This window comes from Salmo trutta, chromosome 31, assembly GCF_901001165.1.
Source record: "Salmo trutta chromosome 31, fSalTru1.1, whole genome shotgun sequence".
Taxonomy (NCBI): domain Eukaryota; kingdom Metazoa; phylum Chordata; class Actinopteri; order Salmoniformes; family Salmonidae; genus Salmo; species Salmo trutta.
In genome coordinates, this window is record NC_042987.1 from 18,277,299 (window position 1) to 18,291,110 (window position 13,812).

Below are 13,812 nucleotides of genomic sequence, written 5' to 3' on the forward strand. Positions count from 1 at the left end.
ACAATTGTTGGAAAAATGACTTGTGTCATGCATAAAGTAGATATCCTAACCGACTTGCCAAAACTATAGTTTGTTAACAAGACATTTTAAATGACTCCAACCTAAGTGTATGTAAACTTCCGACATCAACTGTATGTATGTATGTATGTATGTATGTATGTATGTTTGTTTGTTTGTATACACACACACACACACACACACACACACACACACACACACACACACACACATATATATTCTTTTTTTTCTTTTTTTATTTCACCTTTATTTAACCAGGTAGGCAAGTTGAGAACAATTTCTCATTTACAATTGCGACCTGGCCAAGGTAAAGCAAAGCATTGTGACACAGACAACAACACAGAGTTACACATGGAGTAAACAATAAACAAGCAATAACACAATAAACAAGTCAATGACACAGTAGAAAAAAAGAAAGTCTATATATAGTGTGTGCAAAAGGCATGAAGAGGTAGGCAATAAATAGACCATAGGAGCGAATAATTACAATTTAGCAGATTAACACCGGAGTGATAAATGAGCATATGATGATGTGCAAGTAGAAATACTGGTGTGCAAAAGAGCAGAAAAATAAATAAAATAAAAACCGTATAGGGATGTAGATTGGGTGGGCAATTTACAGATGGATTATGTACAGCTGCAGTGATCGGTTAGCTGCTCAGGTAGCTGATGTTTAAAGTTGGTGAGGGAAATAAAGTCTCCAACTTCAGCGATTTTTGCAATTCGTTCCAGTCATTGGCAGCAGAGAACTGGAAGGAAAGGTGGCCAAATGAGGTGTTGGCTTTGGGGATGATCAGTGAGATATACCTGCTGGGGCATGTGCTACGGGTGGGTGTTGTTATCGTGACCAGTGAGCGGAGATAAGGCGGAGCTTTACCTAGCATAGACTTATAGGTGACCTGGAGCCAGTGGGTCTGGCAACAAATATGTAGCGAGGGCCAGCCGACTAGAGCATACAGGTCGCAGTGGTGGGTGGTATAAGGGGCTTTGGTAACAAAACGGATGGCACTGTGATAGACTGCATCCAGTTTGCTGAGTAGAGTAATGGAAGCTATTTATTCATTCTGTTAACCAGCTCCGGAGGTCTACGTCACCATCTTTCTAGACGTCACTGAACTGGATCATCACCACCAACCCCGGACTGTCTTGTCTCATTACGCACACCTGGTTCCCATTCCCCCTGATTAGTATGTGTATATATGTGCCCTCTGTTCCTTATTGTTCCATGTCCGTTGGTCTTGTGAGTACCTGTGCTCTGTTGTATCGGCTTGCGTGTTACTGTGGACTTGTTATTACGGGTCTCGTCCCGTGTATTTATGAGAGGTTTACACCTCGCTCTTTGTTTGGGTCACAGCCCTGTGTTATATATACATATATACACACACACACACACACACACACACACACACACACACACACGTGTTTGTTTTGGGCTTCGTCCTATTCATGTTTATGACGTACGCTATTTTGGGTAGTGAAATAAAAAACCATATTTCGTATTCCTGCGCCTTTCTCCAATCATTATACAACGTGACACTTACAATGGACCTCAGGATCTCTTCACAATATTGCCATCGATAAAATGCAATTGTGTTCGCTGTCTGTAGATTATGCCTGCACCTACCATAACCCCACCGCCACCATGGGGCACTCTGTTCACAACGTTGACATCAGCAAACCGCTCGCCCACACGACGCCATACGGTTGTGAGGCCAGTTGGACGTACTGCCAAATTCTCTCCAAAAATGACATTGGAGGCAGCTTATTGTAGAGAAATTAACATTAAATTCTCTGGCAACAATTCTGGTGGACATTCCTGCAGTCAGCATGCCAATTGCACGCTCCCTCAAAACTTGAGACATCTGTGGGATTGTGTTGTGTGACAAAACTGTACATTTTAGAGTTGCCTTTTATTGTCCCCGACACAAGGTGAACCTGTGTAATGACCATGCTGTTTAATCATTTACATTTACATTTTAGTCATTTAGCAGACGCTCTTATAGAGAGCGACTTACAGTAGTGAATGCATACATTTCATACATTTTTTCTCCATACTGGTCCCCCATGGGAATCGAACCCACAACCCTGGCGTTGCAAACACCATGCTCTACCAACTGAGCCACACGGGACAGCTAATCAGCTTCTTGATATGCCGCACCTGTCCGGTGGAAAGATTATCTTGGCAAAAGAGAAGTGGTCACTAACAGGGATGTAAACAAATTTGTGCACAAAATTTGAGAGAAATAAGCTTTTTGTGCATATGGAACATTTCTGGGATCTTTTATTTCACCTCATGAAACATGGGACCAACACTTTAACATTTAACATTTAAGTCATTTAGCAGACGCTCTTATCCAGAGCGACTTACAAATTGGTGCATTCACCTTATGATATCCAGTGGAACAACCACTTTACAATAGTGCATCTAAATCTTTTTTGGGGGGGGGGGGGGGTTAGAAGGATTACTTTATCCTATCCCAGGTATTCCTTAAAGAGGTGGGGTTTCAGGTGTCTCCGGAAGGTGGTGATTGACTCCGCTGTCCTGGCGTCGTGAGGGAGCTTGTTCCACCATTGGGGTGCCAGAGCAGCGAACAGTTTTGACTGGGCTGAGCGGGAACTGTGCTTCCTCAGAGGTAGGGAGGCGAGCAGGCCAGAGGTGGATGAACGCAGTGCCCTTGTTTGGGTGTAGGGCCTGATCAGAGCCTGAAGGTACGGAGGTGCCGTTCCCCTCACAGCTCCGTAGGCAAGCACCATGGACTTGTAGCGGATGCGAGCTTCAACTGGAAGCCAGTGGAGAGAGCGGTGGAGCGGGGTGACGTGAGAGAACTTGGGAAGGTTGAACACCAGACGGGCTGCGGCGTTCTGGATGAGTTGTAGGGGTTTAATGGCACAGGCAGGGAGCCCAGCCAACAGCGAGTTGCAGTAATCCAGACGGGAGATGACAAGTGCCTGGACTAGGACCTGCGCCGCTTCCTGTGTGAGGCAGGGTCGTACTCTGCGAATGTTGTAGAGCATGAACCTACAGGATCGGGTCACCGCCTTGATGTTCGTGGAGAATGACAGGGTGTTGTCCAGGGTCACGCCAAGGTTCTTAGCACTCTGGGAGGAGGACACAAGGGAGTTGTCAACCGTGATGGTGAGATCATGGAACGGGCAGTCCTTCCCCGGGAGGAAGAGCAGCTCCGTCTTGCCGAGGTTCAGCTTGAGGTGGTGAGCCGTCATCCACACTGATATGTCTGCCAGACATGCAGATGCGATTCGCCACCTGGTTATCAGAAGGGGAAAGGAGAAGATTAATTGTGTGTCGTCTGCGTAGCAATGATAGGAGAGACCATGTGAGGATATGTCCGAGCCAAGTGACTTGGTGTATAGTGAGAATAGGAGAGGGCCTAGAACAGAGCCCTGGGGGACACCAGTGGTGAGAGCACGTGGTGCGGAGACAGATTCTCGCCACGCCACCTGGTAGGAGCGACCTGTCAGGTAGGACGCAATCCAAGCGTGGGCCGCGCCGGAGATGCCCAGCTCGGAGAGGGTGGAGAGGAGGATCTGATGGTTCACAGTATCAAAGGCAGCAGATTGGTCTAGAAGGATGAGAGCAGAGGAGAGAGAGTTAGCTTTAGCAGTGCGGAGAGCCTCCGTGACACAGAGAAGAGCAGTCTCAGTTGAATGCCCAGTCTTGAAACCTGACTGATTAGGATCAAGAAGGTCATTCTGAGAGAGATAGCAGGAGAGCTGGCCAAGGACGGCACGTTCAAGAGTTTTGGAGAGAAAAGAAAGAAGGGATACTGGTCTGTAGTTGTTGATATCGGAGGGATCGAGTGTAGGTTTTTTCAGAAGGGGTGCAACTCTCGCTCTCTTGAAGACGGAAGGGACGTAGCCAGCGGTCAAGGATGAGTTGATGAGCGAGGTGAGGTAGGGCCTCGATAATTACTCTAAACTACACAATTATCTTTGATAGCTAAGAAAAAATTGCTCAGATCAAACAAACCAAACCGTTGTAATGTAAAGAAGTGTAATATTACCTGTGGAGCGAAGCGAAGTGCGACTGCTCGCTCCGGAAGTGTTTCATGTTGCGTTTATATTTTTGTTCAGTGTACATATAGCCTCCTCCTATTTCTACTGGACTCAAATCAACCAATCCCTCTAATCTTAATTCCCCCCACTGATATCTTTAGACTTAACACATTTTTCCCGGTATATTACCATTTTACTTTGCAATACATCCTTATATTTTACTGTCTTACGGGGTCTTGAACCTCTCTACTCGTACCATTTCTACAGAGATTGCCCTAAAAATAAATACTTTACTTTTAAGAGTATAATCATATTTCCCATTGATTGATCATGGTTTTTCAGATCTCCTTATAGTACTGTTGTTGGTCCATCTGAACACAGACATGACTTAACAACCCCTTCTGGACCTGACTCCAAGGACAGTACCAACAGAGATGAACTATTGATTCTGTTTCCTCGTGGCAGAGTCTGCACAGGGCTGACTGTTCATTGCCCAATATATTGAGCAGTCTTTTTGTAGCGAAAATATATCTAATAATTTTAATTGAAAAGAATGAATCGATGCATCTATTGTTGTTTTGTATATCAGTTTATAAACCCGATGTCATGGTTTTGGATTGGCGGCATACAAACTAATTCACTACCTTCTCTTTAGAGTAATTGTTATACTTCTAATTTTATGGCTGTGTATAGAAACCCCTAGTAAACCATACAGCGCACACACTGACTTCTGCTTCTCCAGAGATGCAAATACTGCGTTCAAATAAAAGGGACTGAATACTAAAATGGCAGTTACATTCAACATTCAAAAGTAAATAGTAAACCGCTATACCATCTAAAGAAAGCTCAACTTAAGATAAAGATAAATCTGCACAGGCATTCATCGTGTCACACAAAAACACGTCTGCCCAGTCCAGCTATCTCCTGACATTTAGCTGGCTAATACCAGCCAACTCTTCAGTTGTTTTGGTGTCTTATTTTAGCTACGCTGTTGTGGCACATTCCACAGGAGAAGATAACACAGGGGGACAGCAGGGAGGGGAGGGGGAATACACCACACGGGGTATTGGAGTCATCTATACCAGTGTTTCTTAACCTCTCCAGGGGTGGGCAATTCTAGTCCTCGAGGGCCTGATTGGTGTCACAGTTTTGCCCCAGCTAACACACCTGACTCCAATAATCACCTAATCATGATCTTCAGTTTAGAATGACATTTGATTAAAATCAGCTGTGTTTGCTAAGGATGGAGAAAAAGTGTGACACCAAATCAGGCCCTCGTTGCCCACCCCTGCGTCTAGTCCATAGACCAGCACTGGCCCATTGGACTTTGCAGACTGGCCCCTCAGTTGGTTAACTGAAACACCCAATAATCGACATCTAATTCAGCATGTCAGATTGTGTCACACTACATTTTGAAAACTTTGTGTAGAGAAGGGCAATGGTGAACCAAGACTGTGACGGCATCATATTGGCCAATGTTCTTCCCATTAAGTCTAAGGAGGAAGGCAGGTGTCACAATACTGCTGGGCCTCAACATTAAGCAATCAGTGTTTCTGATCTGCAGTGGTGAGTGGCAGATTTCCCTTAGGAGTTTGAAAGGGGTGACTGGGCTGTCAGCCATGTTGGGTTGTGAGACTGTGGTTTTGAGTGTATCAGCAATATGATCTGACCTGGCTGTCTGATGTACAGTGCATTCGGAAAGTATAAAAACCCCTTGACATTTTCCACATTTTGTTACGCTACAGCCTTATTCTAAAATTGATTAAATGTTTTTTGTCCCTCATCAATCTACACACAATACCTCATAATGACAAAGCAAAAACAGGTTTTTAGAAATGTTAGCAAAAAAAATAAAAAATGAAATATGACATTTACATCAGTATTCAGACCCTTTACTCAGTACTTTCTTGAAGCACCTTTGGCAGCGATTACAGCCTGGAGTATTCTTGGGTATGACGCTACAAGCTTGGCACACCTGTATTTGGAGAGATTCTCCCATTCTTCTCTGCAGATCCTCTCAAGCTCTGTCAGGTTGGATGGAGAGTGTTGCTGCACAGCTATTTTCAGGTCTCTCCAGAGATGTTCAATCGGGTTCAAGTCCAGGCTCTGGTTGGGCCACTCAACGACATTCAGAGACTTTCCCTGAAGCCACTCCTGTGTTGTCTTTGCTGTGTGCTTAGGGTCGTTGTCCTGTTGGAAGGTGAACCTTCATCCCAGTCTGAGGTCCTGAGCACTCTGGAGCTGGTTTTCATCAAGGATCTCGCTGTACTTTGCTCCGTTCATCTTTGACTCGATCCTGATTAGTCTCCCAGTCCCTGCCGCTGAAAAACATCCCCACAGCACGTTGCCGCCACCACCATGCTTCACCGTAGGGATGGTGCCAGGCTTCCTCCAGACGTGACGTTTGGCATTCAGGCCAAAGAGTTCAATCTTGGTTTCATCAGACCAGAGAATCTTGTTTCTCATGGTCTGAGAGTCCTTTAGGTGCCTTTTGGCAAACTCCAAGCGGGCTGTTATGTGCCTTTTATTGAGGAGTGGCTTCCGTCTGGCCACTCTACCATAAAGGCCTGATTGGTGGAGTGCTGCAGAGATGGTTGTCCATCTGGAAGATTCTCCCATCTCCACAGAGGAACTCTAGAGCTCTGTCAGAGTGACCATTGTGTTCTTGGTTGCCTCCCTGACCAAGGCCCTTCTCCCCCAATTGCTCAGTTTGGCTGGGCGGACAGCTCTAGTAAGAGCCTTGGTGGATCCAAACTTCTTCCATTTAAGAATGATGGAGGCCACTGTGCTCTCTGATACCCTTCCACAGGTCTGTGCCTCGACACAATCCTGTCTCGGAACTCTATGGACAATTCCTTCGACATCATGGTTTGGTTTTTGATCTGACATTCACTGTGAACTGTGGGACCTTATATAGACAGGTGTGTGCCTTTCCAAATGTCCAATCAATTGTATTTACACAGGTGGACTCCAATTAAGTTGCAGAAAAATCTCAAGGATCAAGGATGATCAATGTAAACAGGATGCACCTGTTGCAACTCAATTTTGAGTCTTATAGCAAAGGGTCTGAATACTTACACTACTGTTCAAAGGTTTGGGGTCATTTAGAAATGTTCTTGTTTTTGAAAGAAAAGCACATTTTTGTCCATTAAAATAACATCAAACTGATCAAAAATACAGTGTAGACATTGTTAATGTTGTAAATGACTATTGTAGCTGGAAACTGCAGATTTTTTATAGAATATCTACATAGGCGTACAGAGGCCCATTATCAGCAACCATCACTCCTGTGTTCCAATGGCACATTGTGTTAGTTAATTGATCATTAGAAAACTATTTTGCAATTATGTTAGCACAGCTGAAAACTGTTGTGCTGATTATACAAGCAATAAAACTGGCCTTCTTTAGACTAGTTGAGTATCTGGAGCATCAGCATTTGTGGGTTCGATTACAGGCTCAAAATGTCCAGAAACAAATAACTTTCTTCTGAAACTTGTCAGTCTATACTTGTTCTGAGAAATGAAGGCTATTCCATGCGAGAAATTGCCAAGAAACTGAAGATCTCATACAACGCTGTGTACTACTCCCTTCACAGAACAGCGCAAACTGTCTCTAACAAGAATAGAAAGAGGAGTGGGAGGCCCCGGTGCACAACTGAGCAAGAGGACAAGTTACATTAGAGTGTCTAGTTTGAGAAACAGACACCTCACAAGTCCTCAACTGGCAGCTTCATTAAATAGTACCCGCAAAACACCAGTCTCAACATCAACAGTGAAGGGGCGACTTCGGGATGCTGGCCTTCTAGGCAGAGTTCCTCTGTCCAGTGTCTGTGTTCTTTTGCCCATCTTAATCTTTTCTTTTTATTGGCCAGTCTGAGATATGGATGCTGGCCTTCTAGGCAGATATGTAGATATTCCATAAATAAATCTGCCGTTTCCAGCTACAATTGTCATTTACAACATTAACAATGTCTGCACTGTATTTCTGATCAATTTGATGTTATTTTAAAATGGACAAAAAAAATTGCTTTTCTTCCAAAAAGGACATTTCTAAGTGACCCCAAACTTTTGAACGGTAGTGTATGTAAATAAGATCTTATATATATATATATATATCTAAAAACTTACTTCGCTTTGTCAATATGGGGTATTGTATGTAGATTGTTGAGGATTTTCTTTATTTAATCAATTTTAGAATAAGGCTGTAATGTAACAAAATGTGGAAAAAGTCAAGGGGTCTGAATACATTCCGAAGGCACTGTATGTAAGGGGTTTGTGGGACTCACACAAACTCCTTAGGGAGACACAGCAACAACCATCCCTGATCACCCTTGTGTAATACATGTGTTTGTTTGTGTTTGTTTGTGTGTGTGATTGTGCGAGAGTAGTACATTTTGTAAATCCTTAACATTCCCCCTTTCCCTTTCCCCCACACTACATGACATGTGAGCTCAGACCTCACATCAGACCTCACATCAGACCTCACATCAGACCTCACATCAGACCTCACATCTATGTGTGTAAATTGTTTAAATCGAGCTTATAATAACCTTATAAATGGGGTCATACATGCTGCTGAAATCTTGCATTTAAACCACGTCAAAATGCATTACACCTGTTGGCTTTTAGTAAAGTGCTACTGATATATTTACTTATGGCTGTGGTCTCATCACACTGTGCAATCCGTGTATGATAAACACAGCACCAAAATGTAGCCTGGTCCTATACATTACGTCCTGTAGTGTAGACAACTCTTCTAGCCTGGTGCCATACTGTACGTGCTGTAGTGTAGACAACTCTTCTAGCCTGGTGCCATACTGTACGTGCTGTAGTGTAGACAACTCTTATATTGTTGACATGCCAAACTTTTCTATTATTGTCCTGTTGTAACCATAGAAGACTTGGCAACAGCACATACAGTATGGGGCCAGAACAAAATAAACTGGAGCACCACATACAGTATGGGGCCAGAACAAAATAAACTGAGCACCACATACAGCATGGGGCCAGAACAAAATAAACTGGAGCACCACATACAGCATGGGGCCAGAACAAAATAAACTGGAGCACCACATACAGCATGGGGCCAGAACAAAATAAACTGGAGCACCACATACAGCATGGGGCCAGAACAAAATAAACTGGAGCACCACATACAGCATGGGGCCAGAACAAAATAAACTGAGCACCACATACAGCATGGGGCCAGAACAAAATAAACTAAGCACCACATACAGCATGGGGCCAGAACAAAATAAACTAAACTAAGCACCACATACAGCATGGGGCCAGAACAAAATAAACTGAGCACCACATACAGCATGGGGCCAGAACAAAATAAACTGGAGCACCACATACAGTATGGGGCCAGAACAAAATAAACTGAGCACCACATACAGCATGGGGCCAGAACAAAATAAACTAAGCACCACATACAGCATGGGGCCAGAACAAAATAAACTGAGCACCACATACAGCATGGGGCCAGAACAAAATAAACTGAGCACCACATACAGTATGGGGCCAGAACTAAATAAACTGAGCACCACATACAGTATGGGGCCAGAACAACATAAACTGGAGCACCACATACAGCATGGGGCCAGAACAAAATAAACTGAGCACCACATACAGTATGGGGCCAGAACAAAATAAACTGAGCACCACATACAGGTTCACATCATAATGACAGTTGGGCCTTGACCTCTTCCTCCACTGATCCCAGGTCAGACTAGGGTTAAATCAGGAGCTGTGGAGTTCATGGCAGTGTCACTCAGGGCCACTGTCCGTACGCCCCAAGCATCCAGTGAAATGTCCCAAAGGCAACATTCATAAAACCCCATGTATCCAGTGTGATGACCCTGTCCCTGACACTCCTGAAGGAGAGACACCGTCATTTTCATAAAGTTTAACGTTCCAAATCAGAGCAGCGATGATTACATAGAGACTAACAGATGTGGGTCAAAAATAACAGTGTCGTATTATCCCCCAGCTCAAGCAGCAGGACTATCAATTACCATTCTATGTAGCACGAGAGTACTCTTAAATCACGATGAATTAGATTGAATGAAAAAACATGCAAACATGTTAGTTTACCGTCTCATATCCTCACTGTACAATGTACAAATTCACAAATGTATTTGAGGGACACTGGCCGTTAAGACCTCCGAGCTGTCAGCAGCCCCTATATGTAGCTGCCGTGCCAATTACAAAATGGATGCTCTGTTTTTACTGTCTGGATCAGCAGGGGGTCCGGGTGATGTCTACCTTACTGTACTTGTTACAAAATGGATGCTGTTTATACTGTACTACTACTGTATCAATAGAGGATCCATTTAACTGCTCCATTTATTCTGATTGTGATTGCTAATCCATGATGGCTGTCTGATACGTCAGACTAGACATCATGTTCTGTCGCCGTCTTCAATCACAATTAAAAGTTAGCCAACAACTATACAGATACAGTGTACACTCATGACATGTTGTGAGCATACTAGTGTATCTGGTAACACTACGCCATTTTGCAGTGGAATGGTTAGAATCTAAAGAGACCTTGAGGGAAGGATAATATATTCAACATATACTGTCTTCAGTCTTCTGGCCCGTCATACACTGAGCATACAACACATTAAGAACACCTGCTTTTTCCATGACGTAGACTGACCAGGTGAAAGCTATGATCCCTTCTGGATGTCACCTGTTAAATCCACTTCAATCAGTGTAGATGAAGGGGGAAGACAGGTTAAAGAGACATGGATCGAGATATGGATTGTGCATGTGTGCCATTCAGAGGGTGAATGGACAAGACAAAATATTTAAGTGCCATTGAACGGGGTATGGTAGTAGGTGCCAGGCACACCGGTTTGAGTGTGTCAAGAACTGCAATCGCTGCTGGGTTTTTCACACTCAACAGTTTCCTGTGTGTATCAAGAATGGTCCACCACCCAAAGGACATCCAGCCAACGTGACAACTGTGGGAAGCATTGGAGTCAACATGGGCCAGCATCCCTGTGGAATGCTTTCAGTACATTGTAGAGTCCATGCCTCAACGAATTAAAGCTGTTCTGAGGGGAATAGGGGGTGCAACTCAATACTAGGAAGGTGTTCCTAATGTTTTGTACACTCAGTGTATACTACGCAGTTAGACACTTTTATAGACAATTGAAGTGGTGTGATCGTGTGAACAGCACAAGACATTACCAGGCAGACATGGTGGCTCTGACTGGCGTCTTCCTTCCGCTAGCAGGTCCTGCTCCTTCCGCTTCTTACTCCTCCTCAGGCTGCCAAACCTCTTCATGGACACAAGCGGGGGTTCAGCACCCAATACGGACCATGACCATCCAGGATAGGGACCGGTCACAACTATAGGGCACCACCACCACTCCCCAGAAGAGTGACGAGAGAGCTACTCCTGCTACTCTGTTTGTAAATACAATAAAGTTAAAGATCTATGTCAAAGATGACAAAATCTGTGCCAAACTGAAACTGAAGATCTGTTCGGAAAAGGGTTTTTCCTAACCAGTCAGGTGCTTATTGAATCAGTCGTTTGAGCGAGGCTACTCTTTTAGCTCTGGATGGCCTTGTGTTAGTTTTCTGGAAAGAGCTGGACCTTATTCCAAGGAGGAAGTGGAGGGCCCTCTTCAGTCGATAGGCTATCTTAGATGAAGGATTGTCTTTATTCTCATGAGCAGATCTCCTCTCCTGGTTAAGAGATGCCTCTTCTCCGTTCAATTGATGTGTTATCTGTTATTTCGACACGGCCGTCCTTCATGCTTGTAAGTTAAGGATCTGTTCTTTCTGTTACCTCATCCAGAAAATGTCTCATTGAGTCCACAGAGCCCAGCAGAGGCTGCAGGCGAAGTAGGTTCCCCTCTCAGGGAATTGATGTCTGTGGCAGCTCACACGTTTGCTGGAGAACACAAAGGGAAAGAAAGCTGGAAATTCCACACATCCTCTGTGAGACGAAGTCCAACACTCCCAAGTGATGATGCACAGCGTAGCACAGCGCACACAGGCAGAATCTCTCTGCCTCCCCCTTCAGCTCACTCAATGTCTCTCTGGTCTCCTTTCACACTGCTGAATTTCACTCTGCTCCACCTCTCTCTCTCCCCCTGCTCTATTTTGCTTTCCCTCCCTCTCTCTCTCTCTGCAGAGCCCTAGTAGTGGCGTTGGTTGCTGTAAATTGTCAGGTGCAGCTGTGGGTGGTGTCTCTTTAATATAGCACGTGTGTCAGCAGACTGTAAAAGGAGGCCTGCCCGGGAGGGCCACACAAAGTGATTGGCTAAGCGTCTGCTTCTCGCTCCCCAACACATTCAAATCACCATACCCACATCTGTCTCACTCCGTCTTCATATACACACTCACACTATATGCCATACAACTCTCCTTCCGTGGCCTCCAACTGCTCTTAAATACAAGTAAAACTAAATGCATGCTCTTCAACCGATCGCTGCCTGCACCTGCCCACCCATCCAGCATCACTACTCTGGACGGTTCTGACTTAGAATATGTGGACAACTACAAATACCTAGGTGTCTGGTTAGACTGTAAGCTCTCCTTCCAGACTCACATCAAACATCTCCAATCCAAAGTAAAATCTAGAATTGGCTTCCTATTTCGCAACAAAGCATCCTTCACTCATGCTGCCAAACATACCCTCGTAAAACTGACCATCCTACCGATCCTCTACTTCGGCGATGTCATTTACAAAATAGCCTCCAATACCCTACTCAATAAACTGGATGCAGTCTATCACAATGTCATCCATTTTGTCACCAAAGCCCCATATACTACCCACCACTGCGACCTGTACGCTCTCGTTGGCCAAACCCACTGGCTCCAGGTCATCTACAAGACCCTGCTAGGTAAAGTCCCCCCTTATCTCCGCTCACTGGTCACCATATCAGCACCCACCTGTAGCACGCGCTCCAGCAGGTATATCTCTCTGGTCACCCCCAAAGCCAATTCCTCCTTTGGCAGTCTCTCCTTCCAGTTCTCTGCTGCCAATGACTGGAACGAACTACAAAAATCTCTGAAACTGGAAACACATCTCCCTTACTAGCTTTAAGCACCAGCTGTCAGAGCAGCTCACAGATTACTGCACCTGCACATAGCCCATCTATAATTTAGCCCATACAACTACCTCTTCCCCTACTGTATTTATTTATTTTGCTCCTTTACACCCCATTATTTCTATTTGTACTCTGCACTTTCTTCCACTACAAATCTACCATTCCAGTGTTTTACTTGCTATATTGTATTTACTTTGCCACCATGGCCTTTTTTGCCTTTACCTCCCATCTCACCTCATTTGCTCACATTGTATATAGACTTATTTTTCTACTGTATTATTGACTGTATGTTTGTTTTATTCCATGTGTAACTCTGTGCTGTTGTATGTTGTCGAACTGCTTTGCTTTATCTTGGCCAGGTCGCAATTGTAAATGAGAACTTGTTCTCAACTTGCCTACCTGGTTAAATAAAGGTGAAAAAAGAGAAGAAAATAAAAGAGGCGACTCCGGGAAGCTGGCTTTCTAGACAGAGTTGCAAAGAAAAAGCCATATCTCAGACTGGCCAATAAAAAGAAAAGATTAAGATGGGCAAAAGAACACAGACACTGGACAGAGGAACTCTGCCTAGAAGGCCAGCATCCTGGAGTCGCCTCTTCACTGTTGACGTTGGGACTGGTGTTTTGCGGGTACTATTTAATGAAGCTGCCAGTTGAGGACTTGTGAGGCGTCTGTTTCTCAAACTAGACACTCTAATGTACTTGTCCTCTTTC

The 13,812-nt window shown here is 44.4% G+C and overlaps 1 protein-coding gene across 6 annotated transcripts in view; it reads right to left on the minus strand.

The window, feature by feature from the left end:
- LOC115169670 (5'-AMP-activated protein kinase subunit gamma-2) overlaps positions 1-13,812 on the minus strand; it is a 63,113-nt gene that overhangs the window by 22,548 nt on the left and 26,753 nt on the right. Inside the window, exon 1 of one of the 6 annotated variants that reach the window (XM_029725536.1) lies at positions 11,232-12,215. The exons of the other annotated variants lie outside the window; for them this stretch is intronic. Within the exon in view, the coding sequence (XP_029581396.1) occupies positions 11,232-11,328 (97 nt within the window). The 5' untranslated portion in view covers positions 11,329-12,215. Of the gene's footprint in view, positions 1-11,231; positions 12,216-13,812 lie in introns of those variants that run through there. 6 annotated transcript variants of the gene reach the window in all.